Source organism: Achroia grisella, unplaced genomic scaffold (genome assembly GCF_030625045.1).
Source record: "Achroia grisella isolate CSIRO2021 unplaced genomic scaffold, CSIRO_AGI_Agris_v1 utg515, whole genome shotgun sequence".
NCBI classification, from domain to species: Eukaryota; Metazoa; Arthropoda; class Insecta; order Lepidoptera; family Pyralidae; genus Achroia; species Achroia grisella.
Window position 1 is genome coordinate 3,648,909 of NW_026712908.1, and position 25,674 is coordinate 3,674,582.

Consider the following 25,674-nt stretch of genomic DNA (forward strand, 5'->3'; position numbering starts at 1 on the left):
GATGAATAATAGGGGCCCCAGAATTGATCCCTACGGATCCCTCTGCTCAAGGGCCTAGTTTGGGAATATAGTAGAGTGCCATCGTTTTAAGTTATCTTTACGAGTTGATGACGATAATTGAGATAACTGTCAAACCTCAGTATTGTCTGCGCATCAAATCCGTAGTACCTGAGCTTTGAGAATAACAGACCGCTAGAGGGCTCAAGTTAGAGTAGGTATCTGCTGTTCACCGTGAGGTGTCGCTGTGGTGATCTTGATCAATACTTCACCAACGGTGTCAATATTCATATACCCTCTTCCACGAAAAAAAGTATGGTAACTCGCAGTTAATAAAAGTTAAATTAATCGAAATTTCGCGAACACTTCTTTATACCAACATCACCAGACACGAAGCTGATCACACTAAACACTTTAAAGCGCTAGCAAACTTTGAACAGTAGGTTTTTATAGGTAAAAACGAAAAATAACTGAGAGCTTGATGTGTACTGTACTTCAATCACATTTTTTCTTTTTTTTTATTAGTATGATTCAATTGAAAGTAATAACTGGACTCATCTGTAGAGTTTTACAGGAAAACTGTAACAGTTTTCCTTCTCTTTCTAGAGATGAGAAAGAATAATAACCAATGCATTTTTACTATATCAACGGCTTAGGTGGTCTAGCGGTTTAGCACACCGGTTTACTTCCGACGGTTACGGGTTCGATACCTCGCACGTAGCGCACATTTGTATTTTTACATGGTTGATTGTTTGTATTTATCTGGTCATTTTCTATGTACCTATGTATTCATTTTCTATCAGTTGTCTAATTCAGTATAGCACAAGTTCGGCTTAGCTGGGGACTAGATCTTTGTGTGAAATTTCCTGGATACGTCCTATAAACACCACTTGTAGAAAATTATGTTTATTACAGCTAATGGATAAAGTACAATCGTAAGGCATTGAAATTAAAAGTCAATATAAATAAAGTTTAATTTATTATAATTGAAAACTTTCGAATCAAAAAAAATCAAGTAATTGAAATCTTACGAATACAATGGCACATTGGTGACAATTAAATAAATATTTGATTAATATTTATTTCTATGTTATCCATGTCATTTATATAAGTCATATTAGGTTTGAGATAATGGGGTTGACATGATTGGAAACAAAAACCCACAATCTACATTGATTGTGGGTGTTTGTTTCCGTAATAAAAAAGAAAAGTAACCTCTCAAAGTCGGCTAATAAGAATACAATATTTTACGATCATTATGTGCTTGAAAATCTAACTTTCTCTTAATATTAAGTTTGTTTTTCAGATACTCAGCAATTTTAATATTCCTCTTCGATGTATTTGTAGTCCAAATCACTAAAAATAAGAATGCATTTATTAATTTATCAGAATAATAAAGAAGCTGACTGAAGAAGCAGCCAACTTACAAGCTGCAGGAGTGAACAACACCACGGAATTCATGTAGTTATGTTACGTCCTCATGCGTTGCTAATCTTTAACTAAAGTTAAATCACTGTACTCTGTAATTTAACTACCATTTAAACCCTTCCAACCGGAACACAGCTGTCAAAGCAAGCGAATTAGCCGCAGAATAAGGTGAAAAGTTTATCTGTTACTTAACTACTTACTGAAAATTACGGATTATTTAAAGTAAAAAAGCTTTATTAAATTAAATTAGCTTTCTGTGACCATCTCTCCATCTCGGGGCTCTCGGTGTCGACATCTCTAGCATAGTCCGATTCCAATTTCCGACAAGGTCAGGCTGACGTCCAAAAATCTTGGAGTGCTTAATAAAATAAAGCGGTGGTTCGGTTCACCACGAACCAGAGACTACTCTCATCTATATACAAGAGCATAAATGCTGAAGATGAATCCGATATCCAGTCCCATTAACAGTAATATAAACCTTCATTTTGAAACGAGACTTCGCCTGGTTTATGTATTCTACCGAATGTGTAGAAAGGAATTATTTGATATGATGCCTACAGCACCTATCTGCAACAGTGTCGCTCGCAAGGATTTATTTGACACCAGCTGTGCCCGCGACTGCGTCCGCGTTGAACTTTATTTTATTTTTCTAAAATAAAAGTAGCCTAAGTTACTACTTATTACATCAGCTACCTACCAAAAAAAGTCCCATCAAAATCAGTCCACCCATTTCAGAGATTAGCCGGAACAAACAGACCGACAGACAGACAGACAAAAATTATAAAAAATGTTATTTTTGTATGTGTACCGTATATATATTCATATACATGTAATAAAAAACTATTATTTCAATATTACAAACAGACACTCCAATTTTATTTATATGTATAGATGATGTCTACAGCACCTATCTGCAGCAGTGTCGCTCGCATCGTGACTGACAGTACGATTTCATATGACCTTTTTTACCACCCATATTTAGATTTTGAAATTAACTACCTGCCGAGGTTTTCTCTAGAAACTATAGCCGTTTTTCAAAGTGTATTAAGCTTTCTTAAGTCGGTGACGCAGCTGTAACACCACTTTCAAGCGTCCCAAGGGTACAGTAACCGGTCTTAACATTTCAGTACATATGTACGTAATAAATAGAGCTTACCAATTTTACATTTTTGCTTAACATTAACTACAACACCGCAAATCATATCCATATCTTCGAAATTTTCACCAATCATAAGTAGAACCTGGAAAGTTATCACCAGCATCAGTATACATGTCGTTATGAGATAGTATTACATGCTACATAGAGACGTCGACCTGTTCGGAAAGGAGCGCCGTCTACCAAACACAATTGTCCATCCAACTATCTATTTTAATAATACACATAAAATTTCATCGAATTCAGTCCAGTAGTTTAAGAGGATAGAAGAATTTATGAAATAAGTAGTACTAGTACTGTATATCTGTAACACGCATATTGACGGCACACAAGTTTAATTTAATTTCATAAATGCCATCAAATTCTTACATATAGTACTTACCTAATTTATAGATTTTTTATTACTTAAACAATTTAATATTATTAGTCAAAGCTAAGTTTGATCAAACCGACCAGAGTTACACTTTAAATCATAAATTGTAAGATTTTTCTTATTGCAAAGTTCGGTCCAATAGAAATTAGAGAAAATCGATCCAGTAGTTTATAGTCCACTAATAATCAAAATCTTGGCTAGGTTTTGTATTATTATTAATTAGCTACTCGCCCTTCGCACGTGTGTACTTGTATTATATATATAAATCTTATTCTTGAATCACTCTCTCTCTGTTAAAAAAATAAACAAATAAAAAGGCAAACGGTTACTGTTACTGTAGCCTATGGATGCTTGAGACACCAAGGGTAACACCCCATGCTGTAGTTAATGTAATAATAATAATTTATTCAGCATAACAAAACACAGAGTGAAAACCTCCACACTCAGCTGGTGCCGCAGGGTGTCACTGAAGCGCTGATTTTATTTCACAATCTAAGTGTACGCGGGAAAAAATACCGAAATGACAGTAAAATAATATGATATAGAATCAGGACAATACAGTAACCATTTACCATCAGATGGGCCTTATGCTTATTAACCACCTACGTAGTATAAAAGAAAAAAAGGAAACTTACTATGTCCAGCCACAACTCGTTTAACTTATATTTGTCAGCCATTAAAACCCATCGACCGCCTTTTGCATTCATTTTATCTTCCCACGTAGGTTGAATGCCTTTCTTGAACACTGCATAATCTGTTTCTAAGGGGAGTTCAGATGGACGCTTGATATGGTGGTAGAGGCTGTAGAGATAGTATAAAAAAATATATAGTTGCTTACTGTCATTCAGTCAGATGTGAGAGTCAAACCGACGCGATGTCGTGGTAAAGGCAATACTTAGCACGCCCACGTTTCATATAACGACTTCGCTTATAACGACTTACCGGTTTTAGCGACAGTAATGTTTAATCATGTTTCAGTCAGGTACTAAATATGTATAAGGGTATAGTGCGACTCCGGTTTAAGCAACAAACTGCTTATTTATTATTATAGCGGCCACTATTTATTATTATAAATATCATCATTTAATGTCATGCGTCCGGTTAAAACAATGTTTGGTTGACAAAACCTACGCACCAATACCACGTTTTATTAGTCCCGTGCGCTTCATGCCTCTTTATTGGCGCGAGTAAATCACAGTTAGTGTTTGTAGTGGTATGGCACGTTCAACAAGTTCGACAAAATGTGTTTTACAATTTAAGAAAAAAGTGCAATAATACACCGATTAGAAGCCGGTGAATCAAATGCAACCCTCGCAAAGAACTATTGAAATAAAGCATTTCATTTATGTATGTATATGTATTCGTAAATTGAGTACATCCAGTTAATACGACATAGTATAGTCCGTCCCTTGAAGGTCGTTGTATCCGGATTCTACTATATTAAAATTCTATACGGCAGGGGCAAATCTACTACCGTCTCGAAATTTACTAACGGTGTTTCCATCGCCGAAGAGTTTAACTTTTGTCGTTGTCGGTCAGTTCAGATGTCACGTATCTTGGGTAAAGGTTGAAAGCCCTCATGCTCTCGAAAGTCTTAAATTTTTAATACTAAGGGGATAAGGGGAATGCTTTCACAACGTGTGACATTGAATAACAAGGGGTTGATTGATTGATGGTAATGGATATTATGGATGATAGTGGATGGTTGACTTCAATGATGAAGTCTAGCAACGTAGCAACCTTCCCACCCTTACGACGCCTCTTCAATTATGTGACATCACATTTTAATATTCATATTAAACTACAAAAAACATATACATGATTACAAATGTTTGCATTGTGCGAGGAACCTGCGACTGAGACAATTAAAGCGGTATGCTAAACCAACGAGGCCGTCATGTGTGATACAAAAGTCTTCACTAACCACCAATAATCTTCTACTGTGTCAAACGTAGTAAGTTCTACGAGGCCAGAACCCCATTCATTATTGTTGTCCTTGTTATTATGCCATATAGCCCACGGTCGCTCAAGGGGATGTTTGATCCCTTCTACCACGGAGACATCCGAAACGTCTGCGGACCCAGAATCCTTAAAATAATAATAAAAATATCTCAGGACAATGCATATAAAATGTATGTTTATCTATATATGTGTAATAAATATAGTGTCTAGTATGTGCCTCCTACCTTCTCTCTCTATATAAATATTCTCTATTAGAGATAGGTCAACTCGAGTTATAACTCAAGTTGGGCTGAATTCGAGTTAATTCGAATTGATTTCTCCCAACTTGAGTTAGGAGAATTCAACCGGTAAATAAACAAATGAAGTGAAAGAGCGACAGTGTGATTATGTCGTTGGGTTCGTGCCTTAGTAGGTATTCGACAACCGAATGAAACCGACAATGGAATGAAGTTTTCCGATCATATCATACAATTTTCACTCGAAATACAATGTAATCTAGTGGTCGAAATTCTACTATAATTAATTTAACATTAAGTAAGATAGCTAAGATAGCAGTCTGCACTCTTTCTCTATATAAACTATAAGTATCTAAAATTTCATGCTCCTCCGTTTGCGCAAAAACAATTAATATTACTAATTTTATTACAATATCTATCTAGTCCAGAATATTCCAAATTCAAAATAGATAGTACATATTATATGCTGAACAACATTTATTTAAAGGACACGCAATTTGTTGGTGTTATGCTAGTTATTTTTTACTACTTTGCATCTTTGGGAACAATTTCAGCCAGTTTCAGTAAAAGTTAAGAATTTTATCGCTGCTTTCGATTTACTTGACATAGTTCACGACTATTCCTATATAATAAAATTGTCAACGAAACGAACTCAGGTTGTACCTAGATACTTAAATAAACGAAATAAAAAAATAGTATATTTATAAAATTGTCTGTTCGTTTTTATTAGGATAATCTAAGAAAAGAACTCATGTATTCTGCCAACATTCTAATTGTTGGGTAGAAATAATGATACAAAAAAGTTGTAAATTCAAATTCTAATTCAAATTCAAAAATCATTTATTCAAATTAAAAAATAGAAATAATAAAAAATTGCCAACTCCAAAGACTGAAAGTTTTTAAAAAAATTACTGTAGTCATTAGTAAAAAAATCTTACCTTCGAATTTTCGTTTGTATTATTATTCATTATAATTTCTTGACTTAAAATTAATTTAATTATCATATTGTTGCACGTTTGATGCCTATATAAAGCAGTATAATTTGACTACAAAATGATCTTCATCAATATCAATAATGAAAAATATGATATGTTATGATTGTTATTCTAATGTTGCTACAAGTCATCTAGTCCAAATGGCCAAACATTTTACAAAAAGTTAGCTAAAATCTTTTCAATTTATCAATTCATTCAATTTATTGTTATAAATTCCCAGTGAATTCGCCACGATTGATTAACCGATCTGACTTGCTTCTCGTCCTTTTATTGTGCACTGATGCCTCACCAGCGTGCCTATACCTTTAACGCATATACAGGTGGACCCTATTATAGACTATTATATAGATAAATCTAACTACTACTGCTACACAAGGTAAGCGATATAGCCTAATTTGCGAAATATCTTTTACTATGGCAACATTAATACTCATTAAATTGTTATCAGACCATATCTTTGATACTAACTTTAGATAGGATAGATTGGACCATTGTTGAACATATCACGGAAATCCCTATCGATACTATCAGTGTTGCCAAACCTGAAATGTGTTTTTTTAATAGTAGGTTACTGTGAATATTATCGACGTGTATTAAAACTAATAACTTAAATATGTTATATAACTGAAATTGCAAATAAGCTAAAAACTCGGTTATTAGTAAGTTATAACTTGATTACTTAAAGCTTGTTGTAATAGTAAACGGGAATGATTAATTAGTTAATTAATTGAGTATACCGATAAAATAATTGTTTTTTTTTTATACCACTTTGGTGGCAAACAAGCATACGGCCCATCTGATGGTAAACGGTTACCGTAGCCTATGGACGCCTGAAACACCAGGGGTGTCAAATACGCGTTGCCGACCCTTAAGAAACCTTAATATACCCTTCTTGAAAAACCCCATGCTGTAGTCTCTCGAGAAAACCTCGGCAGGTAGTTCATTCCACAATCTAAGTGTACGCGGGAGGAAGCTCCTCGGGTCTGGCAATGAGCAGAGCAAGTTATAATACTGTTACGAGCAATATGTGAAAAAATGGAGCATCGTAAATAACGAATTTGATATGAAATTGTATACACCGTTGTTACCCAATATACGGTTTCAATGAGTCTGGTAGGATAAGGAACCAAGAAAACAGTCTGGCAATTTAGGAAACTCAGTTTAATAGTTCTCTTAATAATATATATAAAGTTCAGCTTTATTCAAATGACGTAAGTTTATTTCTAAAATAGTATAGTTTAGGGGGGTCCGGCGGGGGGTTGGAACCACACTACGTATCTGGCAATGAGCAACGCAAGTTATAATAATGCTACGAACAACATATGAAAATATGGAGTTTCTTAAAATAACGAATTTGATATGAATTTTTTACACCTTTGTTACCTGGTACCTGCCAAAGGAACCACGATCTAGGTTTCATGTTTGGGGATCGTTCTTACCTGTGTTGGGGACACACATACAAGAACTTTCACGTTTACTAAAATGACGTATGTCTGGCAGTCGTGGGCTCTTGCTCTATAATACGCACTGCACACGGACATTAACACGTTGAAGACTGCATTGAAAAATCTTATTTCTCACATATATATTTATTACACAATTAAGTCAACACTTTTACGAAATTTTATACTTATATATTTTTATTCCATTGATTACACCTATTTCTAATTCATCCATTTAACTCACTCTTCATTTTATATATTTTCTTTTTTTCGTATGGCTCCACTGAAAATCAGACACCCTATCAGCTCATAGCTAAATATTAGTTTTTGAGTTTTCTATATTTTTACTCTGTACTATGATGCTGAATAAATAATAATTATTATTATTATTATTATTACACAGCGACCAGCATTTTTGATTGTTAATTACGTAGGTATATTATTTTTTAAATATGTTTTTATTGTACAATAATTTGAGTTAGACATTATTTAACCCCTAGGCTCATTTCAATTAAAGTGCCCGCGGGTGATCATCCGTTTCCAACGTGTAAATTTACTTTCGTTGCGGAGTGATCCACCGGTGGGCATGACGTCTTTAAAATCAAAGGCAATATCACTACAATCGCTTCCTAGATAGCCTCAAGAAATGTGAAAACAGCGTGATCAGAATTTTTGTCATCTGTGTTTCTAAAAACATTTTTTGTATCTAAGGATACTCAAAATGTAGTTGCGTTGTGTTGATGCTGATCTGTTCATTGAGTGGTATTCGTAGTACTGTTCCTGTACGAGTATGTAGTGTATATAAAAATACCTAAGTTACCTAAGTTAGTCGTAAAAGCACTAAGCCACTAACGCTGCTTATAAACTTACTTATGAGTAATTGATTCTGCATGACATTAATTCTGAAAGTTATTTTTTTCATAGCATAAAAAGCATATGGGCGGGAAGGGAGTTGTTAGTAATGGTAACTAGTAAAACCCCCATTGCTAGCAATGTACCATGTCAGGTCGACCTCCACGCGGTTCCTCCTGGAAACCATCGTGATAAATTCCTAGTGAATTTCTCACGATGGGCTAACTGACCTGACCTCATGCTCATCATAAGATGATCCACTGGTGCCCCGCCAGCGTAAACCGTTAGAGCAGGCGGATTCTCCATGATAATGGACCACCTGCCACCTGCCACCTGCGCTAATGATTTACGCTACCTGACAGATCTTATTAAGGTAGTAAGATAATTTTGTTCGTTACCATGGGTATTTTCATATCCTTGCTGCTCAGTATACCTTGTTCTTACTAATTCCTGTGTAACATATATATATAGTTAGTAACATATATATAGATAAAATAATATTATTAAAATAAATAAAACAAACATCATATTAATTTTTAGTGCTTTCATTACAAAATACCAAAATAGTTTGACTGGTACGTACCAAACTCAAAATTTAAAATGTTACAGAGGCAGTAATTTCATTGTAATGCTTACATTATTGTTCACTGTTAAGTAATATTAATGATGTTACAATATTCGATTGGTATACAAACAATTAAATGAAAAAATATCAATCTTCGCAATTAAAAAACTAGTTTCTTTCTATTACATAAAGTCGTTGCACACGAGTGCCTAATTTACTTAGCAAAAATATATGCCCATACATATAATCACGAACAAAAATTGGTGGAATATAATTTGTCTACAGTACACGTGGGCGCCGACATTGTCTTACTAATATACCATACAATCAATTTGACTGCATTCTTACATAGATTCTACACGACATAGTTTAAACATAGTTCCAGAGCTAACCAGAGCTTGTACTATGGATACTAAACAACTGATAGAAATACATATTTTTTTTCTGAATACACATATAATGTACATAGAAAACACCCAGACCAATACAAACAATAGTACTAATAAATGCAAATGTTTGTATCGTGCAAGAATCGAACTCGCGACCCGCGTAAGATAAGGTAGCGTGCCAAAACTGTCAAAGACAACCAAAGCCGTCACATATCATATAACATTTTATACATATACAAAACATTTCTACGTTTTTGTACCATATTTCAATATATATGTTATTTATTACATGTAACAACACTGTTTACATTTATGGTACAAATATAACGTCTTGTTTGTTTTTTTTTTGGGAAAAACCAGTCTATAAAAAAAATTACTGATAGATGTCTTATAGACATTACACATGTCTATGTACGCAAGTTTATATACATACAAATATTACAAAGACAATTTTCTTCTCTCTAATCCTATACATAACCAGCATACATAGTCACAAGTAATGTATATAAAAATGTACATATATCGAAATAAGAATAAGATCTGGCACATGGTCATTTAAAGTAATTGAATGGATTATATTATCTGTGGCCTGCACTCAACATGATACTGTAAAACCAACAAACCCATAAGACAGCCCACTGTAACTCAACATTTCTTTGTGTCGGCGCCTCACATTCGTATGCAAGGCATATATTTAGACACTCCTGTACCGCAACAGCAGAATAAAATACAAACTTACAACTATGTGATAAGGACATACATACTCAAGCACAGCTTAGTAAATATCAGACTCCAATTTTATTAGTCCATAACAAATTGCGTCAACGAAAGGACGTCGTAAACGATAATACATATGTGAGAACGAAAATTCCAACCTAAAATACACCTACTTCTGTTAAATAAATTGTTTAATATATTTAGTAACATAACAGTAGCCTATGAGATTTGTTTACAACAGGGCAGATGCAAGATTCGATGAATGTATACATCAGAATTCGCCAGCAACTGCCCTTTTGTTTGATATCCCATACCACCATCGTTAGGTTCGACATAAAAGTAACTAAAATCACTAAACAGTATATAGATTCTTCGTAGCTGAACTGTGCTTAACCATGGTGTCTCTGTGTACTTGGAAGCCGATTTTTCCATGAATGCCAAGCTGGTCTTTCAATTTTCTACCAATTTCTAGGTTAGCATACTGTTTCGATGTATCGGCAGTCCATATTCCTGCAAATTAATGTATAAGGTTATAAAAATGCTACTAATATTATAAACGCGTAAATTTGTGAGTATGGATAGATGGATGATGATGGATGTTTATTGTGCTTTCACGCAAAAATTACTAAACGCATTTTGACGAAACTATATATTTTCTTCATTCTATGAGAGTCAATGTTATACTCACCAATCTTATCAATCTTTGCCCTGACATTCACGACTGCTCCGCAGATTTCTTCTGGGTGTTCAAAATTTTCACCAATCAGGAGTAGTACCTGAACAAAATGTAAATTTAAACATGGCCAGTTTATGATGGAAAAAAAATTTTTCCTATTTTATCCTCATTCAGTCCCAGAACTATGAGCAGATCTTTTGAGTGTAGTAACTGAGAATGGAGTGTCCACCCCAGTGGGAGTATCTGCTCCTTAAGAAAACTGCGAAACATTACATAATGTCACTTCTTTTTAGTTGCTTAGGGTATTGTTTTTATAATAGTTGAGGGCTATTGTTGAGGTATATTTGATTTTGCAATTGAGGATCTCTTCCTTTACTGTTAGCATGCCAAATTCTTTGTAAATGTCGCAATGTACCAAAGGACATACTGTTCACAGTATAATATTTTGGGCCCTTTGAATAATGTTAACATTTGACTTTGACACACTCCCCCAAAGTTGTAAGTCCTATGGCCATACAGGTTTTATAATAGATCTATAAAAGTTACACATGGAATTTATTTTTATTTTTCTAAAATAAATGTAGCCTAAGTTACTTCTTATTACATCAGCTACCTGCCAAAAAAAGTCCTGTCAAAATCGGTTCAGCCATTTCAGACATTAGCCGGAACAAACAGACAGACAAAAATTATAAAAAAAATTATTTTGGTATATGTACCATATATATATGTATGTAGTAAAAAATGGTTATTTAAATATTATAAACCGACACTCCAATTTTATTTATATAATTATTTCTTTATATAATATATACACCGACAATAGAAGCTGAAACATCATTATAACTTACCACATCTAACCAGAAACGGTCGAGATCAGAAGTGCGCTGCTTCTTCTCCAAACTGATGAGCCACCTGCCACCCATTTTGTTTGCGTCATCTTCCCACATAGGACGGATGCCTTGCTTGAATACTGCATAGTCATGACCTTGACGCAGTTCTGAGGGTAGTTTAATATGGTGGTATAATCTGTAAATCAAAAAATATCTCTGATTTCTATTCACTTCTCAATTCTCTGGGCAAACATTGTAATTTATATTTTATGAATTAGAATAGCCTAGTTTCTATCAACAAATACAGCTTAGGTGCCAGTATTGGTACTATTTTACAAGCTTTTATTTACTTCAGAAATTTAGTTAATATTTTCATATTTTATTATAAATTCAATTCAAAGTAAAGTTTTTTCTATTATTTTTCCCAGATTTTGGTTTTAATTAAAGTTATTTACAATACTTTACTATATGAATAGTCATTAAAAAAATAAACCAGTCCATAAATGCAATATCAATTAAAAACTTGTAATTTTAGAAAAGCCATTTTAATTATATATATCAGTGCCTACATGTAGGTGTATATCTAAGAAATAATGAATTGTTAGGTCCTTACAAGGTGAGCTATAGTAATTATGTAACTAGGGGTATTTAATCAGTTTACACTGATTAAATACCCCTAGTACTGGTTACTATCCATGTGAATATATGGCTACAAAGAAATCATTTTCCGATTTCTGTTACATGTAGGTACTGATATATATAATTAAAATAGCTTTTCTAAAATTATGATATGATTCTGACACCACACTTGCTTTTTTTTTGACAATTCATTGCTTTAGTCATATTAACAGCATAAAATTACAAATTAATACTAGACCTTACCACTTAGCTTATGATTCACTCTAACCTAAATACTGTTTATTTACACATTCAGTTGAATTCATTAGATAATACAATTTATATAGCCTTCAGCTAATTAACAATCTACAGCCATACCATACTTTGTTTAGCAACACTCAGATGTTGTGATTATAATGTGAACATGCTAATCAAAGGCAACTATAGCCGTGCACTATGATCACATTAAACTTACATATTTAAAGAAATGCCAACAAAATATGAACCTATATCTGATTAAATATACTCCAGGGATATGTTATTAGTTTAATATGTACTTATTCTAGTGAATATTTTAGGTGTACCTCCAAAAATCTTCCACTGTGTCAAATGTGGTGAGTTCAATTAAATTCTCTTCCCATGTTTTGTTCCTGTCATTGTCGTAAAACCAAAGGCTCCAAGTGTTTTGTAGCGGGTGCTTGATGAGGAACTCGGGGGGAATCTCCGTATTGCTAGTGGATTTGGTCTCAGTAGACGCAGACCCCTTGAACACACAAGTCATTTTATTATGAATCCTAACCTTAAAACTTTATTGAAACCAACACAAAAAATAAGTATCAGTTAAAAGTTATGATTAATAGACTGTATTAAAGGTCTAATTTTGATTTACGGATGAGTAACCATGCAAAAAAACTAGTGAACATGAAAAAATTTCAGTGAAAGTCACTCCGGCCACATCACCATATCTAGTTAAAAGAAGCCGTATTAAATTAGAAATTAACTTAAATACGGGTAGAATAACTAATGTACAACCCAGTTTCTTCTTTCTACCTACCTCCACATCTTCAGTATTATTTCCACCCATGACAGAAAAATGTACAAGCACAATTTTTTACAGGTATTGTACCAAAAGAAAGACAGCTATTTTTTTAATATTGACATTTGTTTGACATAACGTTATAGAGACGTGAACGCCTAAAAACTCGTGTACGCCTCTATTTGTAAAAACTTTTAGTTTTATTCTATTTCAGATGGCGCCATCACATTATGAACTTCATCATCTGCTTTTTCCTTATCCTATTGATTTGGCGTCAGCGTGGCGTAATATGTTTTTCTCTTCCATTCATCTCTGTTCGCAGTCATTTCATTATTTATTTCTTTTCTTACCGTATCATCTTTCACGCAGTCCATCCATCTATTTTTCGGTCTTCCTCTGTCTTTATAGCCATCCACATTCATTTATAACACCTTCCATAAAATATGATCCATTACATGCCTAAACCACGATGGACGATTACTCTGACCTCATGCTCATCTTATTATTCTCCACTGGTGCCCAGCTAGTAAAGACCGTTAGCGCAGGCGGGTGAACTATTCCATTATCATCCATATAAAAAAAATGTGTATTATCATTCTTTATCTTGTCTATCGTTGTCACACCACACATCCATCTCAATCTCAACATTCGCATTTCATTTATTTAGAATTATTTCTGAAATTATTATTTTATGAAGTAAACAAAGCTCTTAAAATAACAATGTCTTTGATAAATCTGTATCGCTGATTTATAGATTAATGAAAACTAATAAGAATTTGAACGTCACTTCCCAATCAAAAATTTGTTAATTTAATAAAAAAACAAGCCAACAAACCAAGCCAAATTTTTTTTATTAAATTAACTGATTTGGATAGATCACACAAACAGTGACAGCTGGGACATGTAATATGACAATGACAGCACGGAAAAACAGATTCATAGTTATTCAATATCAAGCAACGAAAATTCACTTCATTTCATTCATTTCATTTTATTTACCATTTATTTGATTCTGAAAGACTTTTATTTCAACCGATCGTGCTCTCCGTTACGGTCTTGTCCCGTCCCAATAACTTTTTTATCTTAATTCTTCGTACAAACTTATTATGTCGGTTCAGACATTGCTTTTAGATTTTTCATTAGAACCCGCGCGCTTAGGTGACGAAAACGGCCAGAAAACAGTTTTCGCTCAATTGGAAACTGTCCTCAAAGATTACATCCCGAATCTTATTTTAGCCGCTGAAATTAATATAGAAGGCGGGTCCTTGAAACTGTTAACAGGAAAGAGGGGGACGTCAGTTTCTGTAAGATTATTTGATCGTGGCCTTGTCACTGTAAATATTGAATATTATAAGGAAGATCACGAAGAACCAATAATAAACTTCAAGGTATGCATTGACTAAAACCCATAAATATTTTATATAACATTGATAATTATATATTTTATTAAAAACTTTAATAATACACATAATAAGTTGGTCCTTAATAATAAAGAAAGTATATTAGAACACTAGAGATATTAGAGCCTCGCGCCCTCGAATTGCAAATGCAAAGCTTATCATATATAAATTAAGAATATGCAGTTACACATTGTATTTTGTAGTACTAATATTTGCGTTCAATTTATTCTGCTAAGGGGTGTGGACAGACCATTCAGATTATCAAAAGATTCTTTATTCAATCACTACATAGTATAAAATATACAAGTTGCAATCTCCCTTAATTTGTCTAACATGTATCACATTTACAAAGATGTACAGAAGATACATATTTATAATTTTATGTTCGATGTGTATTCCTAATAATTTTCATAAATTTCAATTAAGTGAAGGTTGAGCGTAAAACTATTATTTTCTAGTGTACTAAACTACTGAAAAATGACATAACAATATTGTTGGGATGCGAACGAATAAAGTTATTACCAACTATCAAAAGAGGCTATAAATTTGATGTGTACCTAACTAGTTCAGGTTTGAACATGTAAAGCCGTAACTTCTGATTTATATACTTTAATTCTGCTGCATTTAAGCCAGTGTTGTGGTAGTGCAACGATTAGAAACTATATGATATGGAATTTAACTAATTTTACACTATTATGAATTTAATATAATTCAGGTGCATTCATTGTGAGGGTAGCTTGTGTTATTCACCTGTCTAGATAGTAAGACTTGTGGTGAATAACATTTGCATTTGCACTACATATAAATCATTACCAGTAAATAATTAAACAGTTGAAGTTTTAAACTGAGTATTTTACTAGTAAAATTATGTAATGCACTGCAACTATATAAATATGAATACCTGTATATTTGCTGTTATTTAATATAAAGAATTGTTGCCTTACCATAATTTGGCTAATATATTTCTGGTATTTTAGGATATTTTATTTTATTGTAACACAAATCTAGTAATTTCATTAATTTAGTTAAACTAAGAAATTAATTTAGCTTTGTCAGAGCTTTGGCTTTACCTATTTTTAAAGAAAATTTGAACAAGCCTTTTTGGGTCTTTTGTATTTTCTATAGTATTGATTCAACTTTTATTTTATGAAGAATTTCTTAATAAGCACAGCATATTGTTACATTACTATGGTCATCTCTACATTGATTGTGCTATATTCACACTTTTATTAAAATATAAAGCTTCCCATTGTATTTAATTAAAATATGCACATGCCCACTAGCAATTTTATAATTTTTATTTGTTATTAATTTGTTAAGGTCATCGTAACGATTCAAAAATTTGGTGAATGTATTGACAAATTAACACAAAAATATTTGAAATAACGAAAATATTCAACATACAAAATTTTGAAAAACATTTATTATAATATATTTGAAAATGCACTTTTATTTTTTAATTTTTTTCATTATTATCTGTTTTTGATACTTATGTCTTTAATATTCAATTAAAGAATGACAACGCTCAACCTTTTAATTATTCGTTATTATCATAAACAAAACACAAGTTGCATGCTAGTTGTATTAATTATGATTTATTTTCTTTCCCTTTTATTTATTATTTTGTCAGTCAGCGAGAGTGTTGGAAAATCAGCTGAAAAAATACATCACCGTCATAAAGTCGCAGGCGTATGCTCCGGTAAAGAGATGCCTGTTCGGCAGGTACTATCCTACATCAGGTAAGTTTTAAACCTTTTGCTTATTTCTATAGTAAGAGTCCCAGTATACTTCCGGTAAGAGTCAGAGAGTCCATGCCGACGATGACGTTCGATTGGCGCATTGGTTATTAAGCCCCGCCCTCTCTGTAAATGCGCCAATCGATTAGCATGATTCATAATGTGAGTCCATGTTATGGTTCCGAATCTGTGGGTAATCTCACGCCGAGATAAATAAAAGGGCGTGATACAATTGGTAGTAAATGATAACTTTTTATAATTAAACTTAATAAAAAGGAAAGGAGTGGTCAAACTTTTTCTTCGCATCTAAGGAGAGCCACGCACGGCGTTGTCCTTCGACGTAGGTACGCGGTTTCCACTTTCAGAAATCATTCACAATTGCAAACAAGCTGACGGTAAATGGTAACCCGCACCCACATATATGAAGAGCACCACGAATATCACGTCATCATGTGATGCTCGTGATACTTCTCTCGTTGCCATTCCGGAGGTATAGGCCTTTAGGCCTTTGTACCCTGTAATTTCACAGTCTTATCTGACTCTTCGACTGAAACATATGTCACATCGCAAGTTGCTTGGTAGCTAATATACGGCGGCTCACGCAGATGCTAAAACTACCCCAAGGACTCTGTCTACTGTGCAGCTTCGAAACTTTTCTATATAAATTTCTGACTTATCGCTTACTTTTAGTAATTTATACGAGTTTAAACTCGAACGGCCTTCTTGACGGTCTAACATTTGTTCTGCTTAGTATGAAAGGTTTTTCAAACATCAAGATATTTAAAGTTTGGAAACTTAATTAATATAATTTTCAAGGCAAATAACTATATTTGGTATTGTTTGATGTACATTAAAGATCACATATGTAGGTACATATATATATATACCTATTAGTGACTGCTTTATGACAGGTATGTATAAAAATGCATTAATATCTAAATTAGACCAAGTTTCTATTATAAGGTCCTTATTGATGTTGATGTTTGAAAAATTTACTGAATAATGCTACCTACAACATCTCTGTATATATTAGTAATAAACTCCCTACAAACCTTTTTTAACTATTAAAGTGTTATTACAATTTATTTAAAACAAAAAAAAACTGCAAGAAAAATACAAACCAGCTCAATTGCATTTTATATTCTAAATGGAACTATTAATAAACTGGGGATCCACCTTATGGTAAGTGGCAACCATCGACCGTTTACATCACGTTATCACGTGATATCCATCATGTTTTGGCATTCTGGAAGACTAAGATGCCATGGCAGGCATGGTACCCTGTAATTATATTTTTTAATCAAACACATCTTAGAAAACAAGCTGTTTTTTGGTGGCTGAAATGGGCGAAACAGTTGTACTCACGCGGATGACTTGTACAAAATCTAGTTAGATTAAATATTTCTATTCTTTATTTTCATATTCAAGCATTAATCTATAATTTTCTTATAAGATTATGCTAACGAATGATTGCAAATAATAATATCTCAGGATAATTTACACAACGCCATCTAGGCCCAATATAAGCAGAGCTTGTGTTATGGTGGTACAAGACCATCGAATCCCCGACAATCTGAAGTAAAGCGGTGTGGTTTACCGGTAGTCCACCGAGGTCAATTGTGTATAACCTTTTAACCCCTATATTTTTTTGTTATTAATATTGTGTAAGTATCAAACTATTAGTAGTTAACTATTAATAATTTGATACTCCTTGCTAATTCTTTTTTCTTTCGGACTACTCCTCTGCTGTTGGCCGGAGCTGGCCTTTACAGCTTCACCGGACGATTGACGAGCTTACTAATACTTTAATATTATTTCATCAACGGTTACAGATGAAAGGCTGTTGGAATACGACATAGATGACGTGTTGATCGACGAACAATCGCCCTTCCAGAGAGTGCAGATAGTGCATTCCAAATCTCTGGGCAATATGCTGGTGCTAGATGACTTGCAAAGTAAGTTTTTTCTAAAATATCGACTCATCTCGACTTAGCACGGGTGTACAGTACGTGTGACGTAGCTCATTTTTATATGTATATATAAAAATTACAGCTCACGTTGTTTGTACGCGATGGAATTCAAAACTACTCAACCGATTTTGATGAAACTTTATATGTATACCCCTTAATTTTTTAATTAGAGAGAGAGAATTAAGAATCGCTTGTTGTATATTTTTATACTCCTAAGTCATAGGGGTGGCCCATCCTAAAAGTATTAACATATATTTTTCTTATGGTCGATAAAAATCGCAAAATTTTCACCCTTCTATCAAAACAACGTTTTCCGGTTCAGCTAGTCAATTATAAAAAAAATTCGTTTCCGTTTCAAATTCTGCCAATATACATACATGTATAGTTTAATTGTCTTTCTTGTCTCAATTGTGTATGTCTCTCATTCAATCTATATTTACCCAGTTTAATAACAAAACAAATCATTACCTGACACAGGCTGTATTACAGTCTGATAAGACTGATAAACTTACAACTTTTATTACCTATTGTTTCAGATATCTCTGAGGCCGACCTAATTTACACTGAAACATTAATGCAAAGAGGTAAAGAGTCGTATGAAGGAAAAGAAATCGTCATTTTAGGTAAATTATTTTTACTATCATCAGCTATAATTAATAAATATATAAATTTGTTGGGAAATCAGTATTCACCTTTATTTTGCATGCTTCTACAATAACTGCATGTTACTATTTTCTCAGATGGGAGACAGAGTTTATGAAAGATTTACACAGAAAATAATAAATAATACATGTCCTATATTTAGAATAATGTTTCCTTTAAATGATGAAAATGGTTTTAATAGTTATAGTAGTTCCATAGAGACTACCTTCCATGTTTAAATACACAAATTTCGTACTCCCGTTTTAATTTTATTGTAGAAAATACCAGAATTATCTTTTGAATACTACCTATGACTAATATATATATATATATATATATATATTGTTAACCTCTCTTGACGTTTCATCTAGATTTTTTTAATGGTTGATAATGGTATGGTTCACCTGCCTGCGCTAACGGTTTACACTGGCAGGGCACCAGTGGAAGACGATAGCATGAGCATGAAGTCAGGGGGTACCGCGTGGAGATCAACCTGACATTGTTAGCAATGGGGTGACACTGTTAGCATTGTTAGCATCACTCCACATTACTAACAATTCTCTCCGTTTCGCCTACATTATAGCCGTCAGCTTGTGACCACGGCTAGTGCAACCTACCCTTATTGACCATGCAATGATTCGTGTTAAGACCCAGTATTAATTGTATTAAACACGAAACTTCAAAAAGAACTAGTAATAGATGCTATTTTTGTGTGCATTTTCCTCTGTCTCCATATAAACATATTAATGGGCAATATTCACGTCATTAATTAATGCATAAATAGAAGTACTAATGTGACCATACTAATGTGACAAGAATTTGGCGTTTTAACATTTGTTAAAACTATTTGGCGATCTAGACAGGCCTATAGAACTCAAGTATTTTTTTTTATCACTAGAAATTCATAGCACAATTTATTGATTTTGAATCAATAAATTGCAAATTCTCACTTTTTTGTATGAGGTTTGAGACTGCGTCCTAGTGTGAGTGAGATCGTATCATAATATGATAGTAATTATTAAATTGTTGTTATTTAGTTTTTTCAGGCTATTAATGGCCCATAGTATAAATACCTTATAGACTAACTAAAGTAAATAATATATAATACATGTAAGGACCATTGAACGTATACGAATACGGACTCAGTGGTTAACGGTTTAACGTTACTTCCGATGGTGGTAGATTCGATTCTCACACGATACAAATATTTGTATTGATGAATATAATTGTCTGTAATGTTAACAGAAAAGAATAAGTATTTGTAACAATTGCTTAGGATCCATAGTACAAGCTACTATGGATCCTTTTAGTTCCGTTTAGTTTGGGACTAGATGGCGCTGTGTATATTGTCCTATATTATTATTATTGTAAACAAATGTTGCCACTTCTCATTTATGCATTAAATTAATTAATCATTACATTAACGTTAGGCCTCGGAGACGTCGGCGAACGGTGATGGCCTTCAGCTTGAGAGCGCCTCGCAAAATTTTTAATTATTTAAAATTTTGTTATTCGTTTTTATTTATTTACATACAGTTACGCGAGTAAACAGAATAATTAGTACTTTACGGGATTTAAATATATCCAAATGTTTATATAACAATTAAAATCACACTCACAGTTCCCGTCAGTACAGCTTCCGCTGAAAGAAGCTTCTCAAAGTTAAAATTGATTAATATCTACTTGATAAGCACGATGAGTCAAAAGAGGCTATCTGCGTTATCAGTTCTATCAATTGAAGCTGAAATAGCGGCTAGTGTTAGCTATGGCTCATCCGTCATACTCGTGAACGGGTGCTGCTTGTAGGGACTGGTCTGCTCTAATCACTATGACTGATTTCCTCTTATTAATTGTTTAACCAGTTGGTTATGTATTCAATATTATTTCTTTTTGAGTATTTAATTGAATTAGTGCTAATTGGTGGTTTGTATTCACACACTTAAACTTAAAAATGTAAAGTAATAATAAAATTATTTAAAAGAGCAACACTCAAGTTTCTTGCTCGTTCTTCTTGTGATGAGACAGCTTTCCGAACGAGCGGTAGATTAAAAAAAATGTAATGACTATTCAAAAGTGCTTCAATGTAAGTTTATTTGAATAAATGATTTTCTATTCTATTCTATTCTATTCTATTCTATGACATAATCCTGAAAAAGTTCAGTGAGGCCAAAAACCGAAAAGATTGTCTATTTCAATTTCTATTTGTGTAATTTTTGTTAGCAATAAAACTCGTGTTACACTCATACATTAGTTTAACTATAATTCGACTTATGTAATTTAACGTTTTCTTAACTGGAAATAAAGGTAGTCTCGCTAACTCTAATTTCGCCGACGTCCACGCGTGGTCTAACGCCCTCACTGGGCATAACACAATAACATTGGGATAACGGTTTTCTTTAAAGGTGGCGGTGATGGTGCTCTCTTGTATGAGTTGTTGAAGGAAGGGCCGAAATTCGTTTGGATGCTGGAAATTGACGAGATTGTGATGAATGCGTGTAACAAACACCTCAAGTCGATATGTGGAGACGTACTGGAGCGAAGAAAAGGTCCCAACTACGAAGTAATGTGGTTTGTCATTTGAATGTGCTGTTTGGGGTTGCCAACCTAAATATTTTTACTCGTAAAACGTTGCTCAAAAATTTTATATATGATCTTTGCAACTTGGTCCCGTTGGAGTTGCCAACAATTACCAATAAAGTTGTTTACTCGTAATGTTAAAGAACTAACGCGATATTATGTTTTAATCGCCATTAAAAAGTGTATAGCAGGGTTGTTACACTGTAATACTAATATTATTTATGCATTGGTTGGTTTGGCCAAAAGATATGTGAAATTATGTTTGATAAATATATATTTCTTTCGTATTATAACTTATTAACCATGACGTGCTCACAAATATCAAGCTACAGTGTGCAACGACTAGTGCCTTTTACAGATTGACATGTCTTATCTTACTAGACTATCCATTCATTACAATTATAACAGTACATTAAAAATTGCATAATTTGAATTCTTCTTAAATGAAAAAAGTATTCATAAATTGCCGTAGATAAAAATCTCCAATTTCAACGAGGACAATAACTAAAGACCAAAAATCTCTTGTGGTTGGCAACCCTAATGCTGTATGTTTAGTTGTAAATTAAATAATGTTTAGTTGTAGCATGTTTGTCAGTGCATTGCTTACGGATCCATTAACATACTAATGCTGGTATCACATGGTGTCAAGGCGTGCATTCAAATGCTGAGTTATATTTCTATAACATCAATCTTTAGGAGAAATACCAAACATATGCTTTCGCATATGTTTGGTATTTCTCCTAAAGATTGACAGATAATAAAACTCACAAGTATAGCTTTCATTTGCAAGCTTAGCTGAAATTATACTTACAAATTATGAGGGTAAGAGCTTTGCTTACTTTTGCTTACAAAGGGGATGGGGGAATAAATAACTGTAATAAATCTGCTTACGTAGTACTTAAAAATCAATGTTTGTCGAGAGAGCTAGTAACTAATATAATAATAGCATAGCATAATGCATAGTGGAAAAACTAATATTTTTCTACAAACTGAAAGGGACTCCACTCAGCGTGTCCCTGCAGCGGTGATTTTCACTGTAGGCATTACTAGAAACAAACATAGCATTCTTGATATTTTTTTATAAATCTTATATATTGAGATCCATAGAGTAATAAATCTTAAGTATTCAAATTCCTACATAACAACCATGAAATAGGTAAGGTAATTGTTATATAAAATAGACTCCAACTTCACTCCCTTCTACCTTTTAAGTTTATTTATTATATATTGAAAAGTTACTTTGTATTCACAATTACAGATAATCGTTGAAGACTGTATGTTGACTGTTAACAAGTTCATAAAAGATAATAAAAAGGTTGACTATATATTCGGTGATCTAACGGACATACCTATATCGGAGTCCGCTTGCGGTGAACTCTGGGAGTTCATGATTACCATACTTCAAGCCGCTTTCAAGATTCTCAAGCCGAATGGAAAGTTCATGACCCATGTAAGTATATAATTGAGTACCACATGATGTAAAGTATATAATTGAGTACTACACCATGTTTAGCAGACTGCCATACTTTCCGATGGTCACAAGTTTGATACACACAATACAAACTTTGGTATTCATTAACAAATTGCCACACTGCTACATTGAATTCACATGTATCATGCAAAATGAGGATCTATTAATTACCATTATGTCGGCAGTTAAGAATGACTCTGACTACCCCATCTAAGATAGCAATCGTGAATAATCTTGAAGTATAAATTGAAGTATAATTCTGAGAATTCTACAACTCGTGTATTTATTTTTAAATTCATTATAATGGAATAGTATAGCCGCCTGCAAGCACCAACGGTATGCGCTGGTGAAGCACCGGAGGATGATCAAATGAAAATGAGGTCAGGTCAGTCGGTGCAAAATTCACCTAGACTTAGGATTTCAGGGCAACCACATGGGGGTCAACCTGACATGGTACATTGCTAGTTATAGGATTATTAATCCACATTACTGACAATCCCCTACGGGGGCGTGAATATTTGTATTTATATAACTCCATCTATTATTTTTATTAATAAATTAAATGGCACTAGTAGACGATGTATTTTGAATTGTAATTTAATTATATCTTCTTTGGGTGGTTTTTATCCATAATTACTTTATTCTGTTTTCCTATATGTGGAAACACATTTAAAAACATCTTTAATGTCATCCTAATTCCAAGACAAATTAAAAAGTTATTTTCATGAATCCTTAACGCAGGAACAATCAATTTTCGTCTCGTCACGATTTTATTATATGTAATGATCATACGAATATAGGATAAAGATATGTTATTAAATGTAAAAATAAATAAATATTACATTTAAAATTTTAAGGGCAACGGTGCAACATGTCCGGAATCTCTAGAGTTGTATGAACAGGAGTTGGCGAAACTGAAGCCAGCTGTCCGGTTCACAAAGAGTAAAGCGTTCGTGCCATCGTTCTTCGAGGACTGGGTGTTCTACCAGATAACGTTCAAAACCGCCGACAACGGAGACGCTTAACAACACACCAACACCAAAGACCGGAATTGTTCCTTCAAAAGATTAACAATTTTTCTAAGTCATAACAATGCCATATATCTAGAAAGTAGTTTGATTTGTTCACTAAGTAAGTCTATTATTTTAAGAGATGGCAACACTGCTTTCTATATAGTATTTCTAAGGTTTCTCAGCACACTTACATTTTCTATATTCTATAGTTTTAGATAAGACGCGGGTGCTAATTAGCCTGAAAGACATTTTGAAGGGAGCTAAAATGTCTAATGATAACGATATTGTCTTTATAAAGGCATTTTTAAATATTAAGATGTTTTTGATAAGTGATGATTGTAAGATTAATAGTAAGTTTAGATTCATTTTCTCAGTATTTGATATAGTTGAAAGTTTACTGTTACATTTTCTATTAGTTTGTGCTTGTTTCTTTAATTGTTTTATAATTAAAAATTTTTTGACAAACATGTGTTTTTTATAAGACACCACACATTTCAATATTAGGCCCTAAAGGCTCGTGCCGTAACACCATTTGATTGACCCATAGCCTTGTTACATCTTTGAAAAAGCGGCAATCTAATAATGTGTCTATTCTAGTACCTCGGTGTAACGGTTGGTATAAAGTAAAACAAATTACTAACTAAAATAATATTTTATATTAAAGTATATAATGTAATATACACAAATTATGATAACTTGAACAGTATTCTGGACTTTAAGATTTATATAACAATAGTAGTACAGTCAGTTTTACATACTTAAATTAAGCGCTTAGACGGGTCACTATTTTCGCAACAAATATTCCAAATTCAAATATTGAACAGAAAGAACATCTTTTCTGTAAATGGTTACTTAGGTTAAAATGTATTGTCTAGAACCACAGAGCAAGCAATTACTTTTTTCTACTTTTATTCAGAACCATTTTATTTTATAACCTTGAATGCAACGACATATTTGAAATTTTGCCGCCAAAATATTGACCATTATGTCTATATATATTTTTGAAGCCAACTATACATTGATGGCTTAAAAGATTATATGACAGGCAAGCGCTTCATTCCATTCATTCTTTTAGAATATCTACTTGGTATCTAATTGTCATTGATGTTCTGTCGTTTGGTTCATTAGCAGATTTAAAAGTTACAGCCAAACAAAATAAATATTTATATAAATATTTTGCTTGGCTGTAACTTTTAAATTATGAAAGAATGAAAATTTCATTATAATTTAAAATTCTGTGATTAGATATACCATAAACTCTTGCAAGTACTGATGCGAACATAGAAGTGAACTTACTAAAAAATATAACGCTTAAACGAAATCCGTGTCTATAGTAACATTATTCTATATTTTTTTTAATAAACATAAATCCTGAATTAAGTAGAATGTAACTTCAGACACCAGATCTAAGACTAACATACACAGGAGAAGATAAACATTAATGCGTTAAATCCGTGTTTATAGTAACTTTATTGAATAAGTAGCTGTGCCCGCGGTTTCACGCGTGTGATATTTATAGCCTATGTGTTATTCCGATATATAAGATATATCACTGCAAAGTTTCAACAAAATCCGTTCAGTAGTTTCTGCGTG

The 25,674-nt window shown here is 33.1% G+C and overlaps 3 protein-coding genes across 3 annotated transcripts; 1 reads left to right on the forward strand and 2 right to left on the reverse strand.

Annotated features, from left to right (window-relative positions):
- Positions 1-1,225: 1,225 nt before the first annotated feature.
- On the reverse strand, positions 1,226-6,154 carry LOC131846954 (eukaryotic translation initiation factor 4E1-like). The gene is made up of 5 exons (XM_059196371.1): positions 6,091-6,154; positions 4,879-5,042; positions 3,590-3,755; positions 2,582-2,666; positions 1,226-1,353 (listed from the first exon to the last, which is right to left on the reverse strand). The coding sequence occupies exons 1-5, from the start codon at positions 6,118-6,120 to the stop codon at positions 1,226-1,228; spliced, it is 573 nt and encodes a 190-aa protein (XP_059052354.1). The 5' UTR covers positions 6,121-6,154.
- A 3,629-nt stretch (positions 6,155-9,783) lies between these two features.
- Positions 9,784-13,396, reverse strand: LOC131846997 (eukaryotic translation initiation factor 4E1-like). The gene is made up of 5 exons (XM_059196430.1): positions 13,291-13,396; positions 12,821-12,999; positions 11,637-11,814; positions 10,801-10,888; positions 9,784-10,622 (listed from the first exon to the last, which is right to left on the reverse strand). The coding sequence occupies exons 1-5, from the start codon at positions 13,318-13,320 to the stop codon at positions 10,465-10,467; spliced, it is 633 nt and encodes a 210-aa protein (XP_059052413.1). The 5' UTR covers positions 13,321-13,396; the 3' UTR covers positions 9,784-10,464.
- Positions 13,397-14,231: 835 nt separating this feature from the next.
- LOC131847056 (spermine synthase) lies at positions 14,232-24,520 on the forward strand. The gene is made up of 7 exons (XM_059196502.1): positions 14,232-14,660; positions 16,303-16,411; positions 18,241-18,363; positions 18,915-19,001; positions 21,423-21,580; positions 22,856-23,047; positions 23,926-24,520. Exons 1-7 carry the CDS (start codon positions 14,379-14,381, stop codon positions 24,091-24,093), a joined length of 1,119 nt encoding a protein of 372 aa, XP_059052485.1. The 5' UTR covers positions 14,232-14,378; the 3' UTR covers positions 24,094-24,520.
- The last annotated feature ends 1,154 nt before the right edge of the window (positions 24,521-25,674 follow it).

Coding starts and splice junctions, on each gene's coding strand:
- LOC131846954 (XM_059196371.1), bottom strand. CDS start 6,120: ATGAATAATAATACAAACGAAAATTCGAAG. Junction 3,756..4,878: donor ACAGTAGAAGATTATTGGTG/GTTAGTGAAGAC, acceptor CTATCTCTACAG/CCTCTACCACCATATCAAGC. Junction 1,354..2,581: donor TAAGCAAAAATGTAAAATTG/GTAAGCTCTATT, acceptor TCTTATTTTTAG/TGATTTGGACTACAAATACA.
- LOC131846997 (XM_059196430.1), bottom strand. CDS start 13,320: ATGGGTGGAAATAATACTGAAGATGTGGAG. Junction 11,815..12,820: donor ACAGTGGAAGATTTTTGGAG/GTACACCTAAAA, acceptor TTTGATTTACAG/ATTATACCACCATATTAAAC. Junction 10,623..10,800: donor GGCAAAGATTGATAAGATTG/GTGAGTATAACA, acceptor ATTAATTTGCAG/GAATATGGACTGCCGATACA.
- LOC131847056 (XM_059196502.1), top strand. CDS start 14,379: ATGTCGGTTCAGACATTGCTTTTAGATTTTTCATTAGAACCCGCGCGC. Junction 14,661..16,302: donor AACCAATAATAAACTTCAAG/GTATGCATTGAC, acceptor TTATTTTGTCAG/TCAGCGAGAGTGTTGGAAAA. Junction 18,364..18,914: donor GGTGCTAGATGACTTGCAAA/GTAAGTTTTTTC, acceptor CTATTGTTTCAG/ATATCTCTGAGGCCGACCTA.